The sequence below is a fragment of the Morone saxatilis genome, unplaced genomic scaffold (assembly GCF_004916995.1).
Source record: "Morone saxatilis isolate NCDOM2014 unplaced genomic scaffold, NCSU_SB_2.0 Contig11, whole genome shotgun sequence".
NCBI classification, from domain to species: Eukaryota; Metazoa; Chordata; class Actinopteri; family Moronidae; genus Morone; species Morone saxatilis.
Window position 1 is genome coordinate 3,377,308 of NW_023339663.1, and position 9,385 is coordinate 3,386,692.

Below are 9,385 nucleotides of genomic sequence, written 5' to 3' on the forward strand. Positions count from 1 at the left end.
ATGGGTTAATGGCACATAAGAGTCTTTTACATTTACAAATTTATTTATGTTTTATGTTTGTGTCAAATTAAAAGTACTCACTCCTTTATATTTTAATATCTTACTATAATATTTTTCACATATAGTGGTGTCTTGTAATCCCAGGGTTAGGGTTAGGGTTAGACGTACCAAATGTAATGTAATATCATTATTTATCAGGAAAACTAGAGACAGAATCATTCCTTTGTCAAAACTTTATTGAGGCACATAGGATTTAAGTGAGTTAGTGAGGGTATTTAAACACTTTGGTAAAAACATACTGTTTCCTTTATTACAGGGGGTATAAAACAGAAATAACAATAACAAACATGGACCCGAAGTCAAGAATTCAGCATACAACAGACAGCATGCAGGTCTTCTAACACAGAGATACAACAGGATGGACACATGATGACCCAGATACAACTTCACATACACACTCAGAAGTGCCTTTACTGTTAAACACTGCAGTAGACTGGGACAATATTTAACTAACCTGTCCACATTTTTACCAGCGAGACAGCGAGAGAGTTTAGATTTATTCAACATGAAAACAGTAATCTTATCACAGTGTTAACTGGACAAAAGAGCTCACAGCTGCAGGACAACAATGGTTTCCTCTTTGGAACAACACAGTTAATCTAAACATTTAAACTCCCTCGTGAGAGAGTTGAGTTTCTGTATTTTAAAGCTACTGCACTCCTAAAACCACAGCACACATTTACTGCAAAAGCAGATTATTGGTTAGTCACAGTTAGGCCATTTACTACTGCCTACGTCTAGCTGACATTTTGCAATACATGTCGCATGTGGCACAAGCTTTGTTACGTTTGTTCTCACGCGTCTCTCTTTTTTATGTCGTCGCCATCCTCGTCCGGACACCATTTGGCAGTTTGTTCTGTGCTCTCGTTTCCTGTTCATTTAATAGCTGTTTATTAGGAACAAATATGCTCTAAATAAACAGACAGATGCGATAATATATTAATACATTTTATAAGATTATTTCCTGGCAGAAACTTCCATTTCTTCCTCTGGGTGTTTGAGCTGTTGAAATCGATCAATTTGGGCAAATAATGTCAGTACAGAGACCTATTTGTTTAATTCAGGGTTGACTTTATGGACGGCGCTGTCCCTGTCTCAGAACATTTTGGCAATTTGGGGTCAATTTGGCCGAGTCCCAGCTACATTTTGCAGCTCAGCCTCGTCTTCTAGAAAGAGAAACGTTTGTGAATTAGAATGAGAATTTTCTCTTTAAATAATAGGTTAATTGCTGTTCATTAACGTACCTTAAATGTTTACTGACTACATATTTAATTTGTTTTCTGCCAAAATAGGCAATAATATTTGCTCATAGTGACTACAGTATTATTCAAAAGTCAGCAGTGATTTGAGACATAAGCCAAAATCAAAGTGCTTTTTTGCCTCTTTGTGACTCAAAAAAAGTTGTCTGTGAACATAATCCTGACCGGTATTACAATGCTGTGATATGAAAACAAAAGTAATTTCTAAGAGACAGGGTTGTGCAGGTGTAAGAACGACTGTTACAGATTGCACAAGAGGCACTAATTAACTAATTAAACCCTCCTGGTTCACTGTGATGGATTAAAACTGAAATATATAAAATATAACCTCTTGTCTGTTTGTCTGTGGGAAGTGGACAGAACAACAGAAAAGATTTCAGTGGTAGAAATTTAAACTTTCAACTTTCTTTATAGGATTTCTCTTACAGAATGACTGATGTTTCTTATGAACTAGTGCACTTACTTAAATAAATTGAATAAATAATAATAATAATACATTTGCTTTATTCCATGATTGTCTGTCACTGTCTAGATTTGGACCCAGATGCACATTTTAACATTTCTTAGCCTTTTCTATTATTTCTGCATTCTGTGTGCTTTTCTTTTTTAGGACACCAACTAGTTTACTCAAGCTGTTAGTAAGCCAGCTGTTTTTTATACCCTGTTTGTGCTAAGCTAAGCTAATTGGCTGTATCTGCGCATTTACTGGCGGACATTACGAGTGGTACTGGCGTTCTCCTCCTCTCCTGACTACTCCTTTAAATGCTGCTCGTGCTCTGAGGAAGGCCTCTGGCCGAAACACATCATCAATAATGTCTTAATAAAATATGAAACCTCTTTCTACTTTTCTACTCTCTCTGGAACACAAACTGGTTGTATCTTTGTATGCCAGAGCAGCTTTTTTTAGAAATATACATGAATGAATTACAATTTAAAAAGAAGAAAACAAGCTGTGATATCCAGAACCCATCAGCTAACATCTGACAACAATTTAGTGGACGATGTTTCAGGAGTTCTGGTGTAGCGACTTCCTTCCTTCATTGTTTACAGTCCGATTAGCAACTTGAGATTTGATCCAGAGGACATTTCAGCTAATATAATACAAAAAAAAGATAAATTGTTGTCATACGACAGGTGATCGGTTCTGAGATTGTATTTCAGCCACCTCTTTGGTGATTGATCAACACGACTCACTTTTGATGCCAAAATCTAGTCCTTTGCCTCCTGATTCTGCCTTCATATGCAAATAACTGTGGAGATTACAACAAGGGTAAAATAGCTTAAACCAGGGCTGATTCACTAAAACGTTGGTAGCTGGGTTTTCCTGTAATGCAGCTTAGGGTGAGGTTTAAAGCGTGTACATTACTTTGAGTCTTGTCACTGAGGAACAAAGCAATATTTCTAGAACAGACCCTAAACTATTGGCACAAACTGATTTTAACCTGTTTTAACCATATGCAAAAAGAAACTACAACTGATGATTATGTCAGAAACAATTACTGATTTGGATATTTATAGTTGCTTATAATATTTACTGCTTCAGCCCCCAAAGGTAACCTATCGCTGTACTCAGATCCTACCTCACAGTTATCTAAATTCCCCCTGCACTGAGACAGACTAAAGGACTCGGTCATGATGCTTTCTTCTGTATCTGCCTCCCTCTCTCCGTCTCTGCTCTCCGTCTCTCCCTCCTCCTCATCCAGCTGGCTGCCGTTGATCTTCCTCTGAGACTCGGTGTGAGAACCGTGGATGTTGAAGTTGGCGGCGAGGTTCCTCTCCATGTGGTACTGGTCTTTGGCCTTCAGGATTAGCTTGTAGGTCTTGCTGCGGTATTTGTACACCAGGTGGAAGCACGTCGCACCGAGGAGAGGCACGGTAGACACAGTGAGGAGGCAGATGCTGACCGAGATGATGATGAGCAGGTTAGGCACCCTCCTCCTGGTGGTGAACAGCACCTGGACCTCACAGTCCTCCCCTCTGTAGGTCAGACACAGGGAGTAGTTGGTGCCAGGACGGAGGCCGCTGAACAGATACGTGTTGACGCCCTCCTTGATCCTCGACCACTGCACGGCTGAATGTTTGCGGTCAGCGGTGACGCACAGATACAAGCCATTTGAATGGACTTCAGAAGCGTCTGAAAGCCCATGATGCTCTTCGCTGTCAGCCTGGAAGCTCTCGGATGAGGCGGCGGCTGCGGGGGCCCTGTTGACGCTCCTGTCTCTGGGTATAAGAAGAGGGTTGAGTCGCACTGTCGCCTCTGTTTCTGACACTCCTAAAGCGATGACTCCAAAGTCAAACGTGTACTGCTTGATGTCATCCAGGCTCCCGTTGAAGACGTGGCTAGAAATGTATCTCGTGTTAGCCGTCAAGCCACATTTAGTAGCACGTGACGGATATCTTGTTGCCTCCTCAGAAGACTTGATCTCCGCAGTGGGCGGGAAAGTGGGTACGACGTTTATAATTTCTTTTCTCATTAAATCTGGGAGATGCACAGAATCAACGACAGACGTTTTATCCGTTTGGTGTATAGATGGTGGCGTTCTAGAGTACGAAGGTGTTGTGGTTATTTGTTTCATGGGTGGTGGTTTTGGTGAAGCCACCACCTTCACTGACACCGAATCCTCAGCTCTTCCAAATTCGTTTGTGGCGGAGCAGCTGTAGTTGCCACCGTCTTCCTTCCTGAGGTGTGAAATGACAACAGTGCCGTTGTTAAAGACTTTGACATGATCATGGGACAGTAAGGAGGCCTCGTCTGGTTCTGCTGAGTCGTCCTCAGTGAATGACAAAGCCAGCTCTTGCTTCTGGCTTTTGCTGCGAATGCTCCACATGACCAGCGGCTTTGGGTTTCCTGTGAATTGACAAGTCAAGACCAGTGTGCTGCCCTCATAGAAAGTTTTGTTTTGAGTATTTGGCTCAATTCGTATTGTGACACTTGTGCTTGTGCACTTTGACTCGGGCAGTTTTCCGATCACTTCCCCTTTAAGTTTCTCCGGAGACGCACAAGTGATCAGATTCTGCTCTGGGACTGAGATGGTGGTTGTTGAAATCCAGTCTCTTAACCAGTCGAAGGAGCAGGTGCACACAAAAGGGTTTTTATAAATCTGCAGATAGGACAGAGACACCAAACCGTCAAACGTCCCTTCAGCTATGGTTGTGAATTTGTTATTGTTGAGTCGGAGGGACCTCAGGTCTTTGAGGCTGGATAGGGCATCCCTCGGCAGGTGGACCATCTCGTTGTGGTTCATCTTCAAAAGCTGCAGGCCCGTGAGGTTCTGCAGATCCTCCCAAGGAAAGTCTACGATTTTATTGTGGCTGACGTCAAAGTTACGCAGGTGAACCAAAGGCGTGAGGGCCCCTGGTTCGATGGAGACGATCTCATTGTGGGCCATCCACAGCGACGTCACCTGGGTGACATTGTCGAAGCTCCCCAGCGGTATCACGCTGATCCTGTTGGCGGAGAGACTCATGGTTGTAACATTAGGAGGAAAACCGTCTGGGACTTCAGCTAAGTCTTTGTAGGAGCATTCGGCAAAATGGCGGAAGTATTTGTCTGAGCAGGCACAGAGCTCAGGGCATCCAAGTCCGGTGGGGAAGACTGTGGTGAGCCACAAAGTGAAGTAGAGGATGTCTGCGGCCGCCATTTTCTGCCCCTGTAAAACAGTGTCACAGTTTGTCTGTCAATCAGTAGATTAAATGTATTATTGATTTATTTAGCGCATTTAAAAGGGATAATTCCACACTAGTTACTGGATGATCCATTTAAATCAAAATTATTACAGCAGAGGAGCAGTTTAAAAGAAAATAAAGCATCAAAACAAGATAAGACTTCAGCTTTAGAGACTGTTAGAGGGCTTTTTGGGGAGTTTCTCCTTGACCTGAAAAGGGTCTAAAGATAGAAAGTGTTATATGCTGCAGACTGTAAAGCCCTTTGCAGTGTGCAGTTTGAGTCAGATTAAAAAAGTTTCGATGGTGACAGGAAGAATAGGATGTATGCTGGTATATTTATTAAACATCATTCACCCTCATACATGATGTATGATACAGAAAATATAGATACAGAAAAATAGAAATGCATAGCAGAAATAGCATCATGTCTTATTAAGATTCTCCTCCTGTAGTTTGAATCCTGAGGCAAACCTTTGATTTTGGGTTATAGAAATAAAATTGACTTTGACTTGACTCATATCTTCTGATGGCTCATCCTCACTGTAGTAACATGAAAGCTATATCGGTGCTTCTGGGAATATCTGATATGTTTTTATTCTTATTCATTTGTTCTTGTTTTATTATGTTATTATTGTCATTTTATGTGCCTTGTTTGGTTGTTATTTTTTCCTTTCTACAGCACTTTTATACATTTTTTTAAGACAAGTGCTATATGAATAAAGTTTATTATTATTGTTATTAAAACTATGAGTTAACATGTACACCTCCAGCCAATTACATTTGCTGCATGCACCTCTCTCTATCTCTATCATGTCTGCCTCTTCACCTGTCTCTATCAAATAAAAATGCCTCAAACATTCAAAAACAAAACCTGTATCGCAGTCTGACAGTCCAGAAGGCCCTGTGGTGTCTGGGGAAAACAGCAACCTCACAGCTTATCCTAAAAACCGCCTCGCTTTCTCTTTGCCTTGAGGCTTTGCAGATGATATGTGTCATATCAGAGAGGAGACTCTTGTATGTTGAGTCATTGGCAGAAGCGTCTGGTTTGCAGCTACGCAGCCGCCTCCGGAGCTCTGTCCCCGGTGCTGAAAGGCAGTCTGTCTGTCTCTGTTTACAGCAGTCTGCATCTGCTGCGTGCACTCACTCTGTAATGTCGCCTATTAAAACAACCACGACAGCCAATGCAACGAGAAAAACAACAGGATCAAAGTTCACCTCTGCAGGAAAAAAAACGACGCAGGGTGCGCACATTAAGCATTGATGAGGATGAGGATGATGAGGGGGTGAAAAAGATCCATAACCTTGGCGTCAACAGCCTCAAACAAGCTTACCTGCGTTTATTTCTGTTTGTGGAGAGAAAATCCGGAGCTGTGTGTCTGTGTGTGTCCAGTCAGAGCCGAGCAGCATCACCTACATGCTGTCTGTGAAGTTTGGAGATGAAGCTGATTCCGTCTGTATGTCAGTCTGTCTGTCTGTCTGTCTCCTACATGGTGAAAACACGCGTGTCTGCTGCTGGGTATCTCCTGCCTGAGAATATATGTCACACTGAGTTATCTCCACCTCTTCCTCCTCCTCCTCCTCCTCCTCCTCCTCACAGCTCTGGACAGAACAGCATCAACGTTTCCGACACAAATAAAGGTTTTTCAGGGGGAACGACCTTGAACGTGAACGTCACTGTTCACAGGAGATGACGACTGATGGGAGGGCTGACTAATGGTGTTAATTATAATGATAATAAGTCTTTTACAAATAATAAAAAAGGTTGATTATTTCCCTTCAAATAAGCAGGTAGACCTTGTGAAAGGTTTTGCTTAAAGGTGCACTAATCAGTATTTTAATATTAAGGGGATATTGCATTTATATAAAGTTTAAGGGACTAAATTATTGAATGAATGAAATAAAGATAAAATATCTTTTATCTTTAGTCTTTATCATGAGTGAAGTTTCAAAAAACGCTACGTCCTACATTTCCCATAATGCAACCAAGCCTTGCCTGGTAAAAGTCCAACAGCTTGTAATACAGGCCCTTTTTTAGTGAGTTATAGCCTTTGTAACAAAAACTCTACAACATGAACCAGCAGCTGTCAGGTGAACGGCAGCAGAAGAGTGACGGTTTCTGTACACCGCCGTGATTTAACGGGTGGATACACGTTGCAGCGAGAGATTTATGTCATAAAGTCCGCTGCTGACAGGTTGAGCGGTACTGATTCTTCCCTCACAGGTAATGTGAACAAGGTCATTCGTAGTGAAGGAGTAAAGAACAATCACCTGCAGCTCTACAAATCACTTTTGTCTTTTGATTTTAAAAAAACAATCAATATAACACAATCCATCACAAACACTCTAAAGCAGTGGTTCCCAACCTGGGGGACAGGACCCCCACTAGGAGTCGCCAAAGCTTCACAGGGGCCTTCCTGATTTTAAGGGCTGTAAGAAAACTTAAATACACAGTAGACAGAAATATCTCAGTATTTTGTTTACTTCTGTGAAGTTCAGATGATTATTTAGGAACACACAGTTTATTCACTCTCTGATAAACAGCCTCATCCTGAAGTAGAAAAGTACGGCAAGCGTCAGGAGATGAAAGCACTGAGTTGGTCAGAAGCCTCTTAAGTATGTTTCTCTGTATTATGTATTTTATTATTTTTTAACAATCAGAGAATTGCATAAAAAAGTTAATAAAAATATCAGAAAAACTAATCTCTGACGTAATATTAACAAGAAATAATCAGCACAGTTCATTGTACAGTTGATCAGTATGGCTGTTATCGTTATGCAGTGAATATAATATGAAATATGTCATTGAACGTCCGTTTACTCAATGATAGAAAATAGTTTTTTTAGAGAAAAAGGTTGGAAACCACTGCCATAAACTGCAGAAATATCCACACCTATGAATCTTTCTGCTGGACTAACCTCTTCATTATTACCTCCTCATATCTCTTTTGTCTTGAACACTATAAGTGATAATTTAGGAAAATGTTATATATAACTATAAAACTGTCATAATGAAAGTTAATAAATACATGTTTTAGGGTCCCATTTTAAAGACCCTTTATCACTCAGCTGATATTGTGTGTAAGTGATATTCATCCCCAAACAAATGTTCAATTAAATTAATCAGTTGTTACACAGTAAATCTGGAGCTTTCTGGGGCCCCTGGAAGTTCTGCAATCTTTATTTACTGCAAGCAAGCAGACAACATGAGGCCAGTGTGTGTGTGTGTGTGTGTGTGTGTGTGCAGCAGGTGATTAGATACGGGAGCAGAGGACAGAATGAATCCTCTGAAGAGATCTTTGATTCATTTAGTTCAGATTTAATCTCATCTTCATCATCCTGCCTGAAATCTCTCCGAAAGAGAATAAAGTGGGCTTCTTCTCCTTCTTCTGCTCCTCTGTTCCTCCTCTCGTCACTTACAGACGCAGACAGATGAGGATTCTACTGCAAAAAACACAGTTCATTCATCAGATTTAGTTTAATATTCTGTTTATAAACTGTTGTTACAGCAAGAGAACAGACAACAGTTAGCACTTAGACCTTGGCGGGTCTGTTTATTAGGTGCGATACCAGTGAAATGGCTAAAATCTCCTCTCATGAAAGACTGTGTTATAAACTGATAGATGGGCAAGATGAATATGATGATTCCCACAATGATATAACGTCATAATTTGAGGTGCTGTTTTACATAACCCGAGGTGTAATTTCATACATGGCATATTAGTACGTACAGATTACTACGTGTAATGCTCTGTCTGTGTTATAATCTCCTTGTTTCTGTCTTGTTTTACTTGCATGATGAACACCTTACTAATTTGTCTTGTATGTATGTTTGCCTTTTGTAAAACCAATGAAAAAGAACACCAGAAAAACAGAAGACCATGGAGGGATATAAGGTTCGAGTTTTCCTTATATTCTGTTCACTACAGTCGCTTGCTTCCCCTTTTAATTATTTAACTGATGATGTTTTTGCATTGTTTTACAATTCAGCAGTTCAGTGAGCTCATAAAACACCAAACTTCTCTGTAACAGATTATAATTTAATATTATAGATAATATATATATATATATACATATATATATTAAACATTATACATTATAATGAAATAAAAGTATGTAGACAAACATTTCAAGATAATTTAGAAATGAATTAAGCTGAAACTAAACTAAAATCAAACTTTTATTATTATTATTATTAATAATAATGTACAGCAGCTCTGTGTCCACTAGGTGGCAGCAAATAACCAGTGAAATCTGCCATAAACAATTTATGATGTGGAGGAAAAAACTAAAACAAGATTTTATTTAATATTGTTCTTACAAGTTTTATTCTGTCTGTATTTTTGATATTGCCTGATATCAGAATCAGAATCAGAATCAGAAATACTTTAATAATCCCCGTG

General features: G+C 40.1%; 1 protein-coding gene across 1 annotated transcript; it reads right to left on the reverse strand.

Annotated features, from left to right (window-relative positions):
* Nucleotides 1-1,293: 1,293 nt before the first annotated feature.
* On the reverse strand, nucleotides 1,294-4,960 carry LOC118343393 (immunoglobulin superfamily containing leucine-rich repeat protein 2-like). Its single transcript, XM_035682197.1, has one exon. It carries the CDS (start codon nucleotides 4,958-4,960, stop codon nucleotides 2,816-2,818), a length of 2,145 nt encoding a protein of 714 aa, XP_035538090.1. The 3' UTR covers nucleotides 1,294-2,815.
* Nucleotides 4,961-9,385: the final 4,425 nt, after the last annotated feature.

What these genes read in the sequence shown, in the direction of transcription:
- LOC118343393 (XM_035682197.1), bottom strand. Translation starts at nt 4,960, where the DNA reads ATGGCGGCCGCAGACATCCTCTACTTCACTTTGTGGCTCACCACAGTC.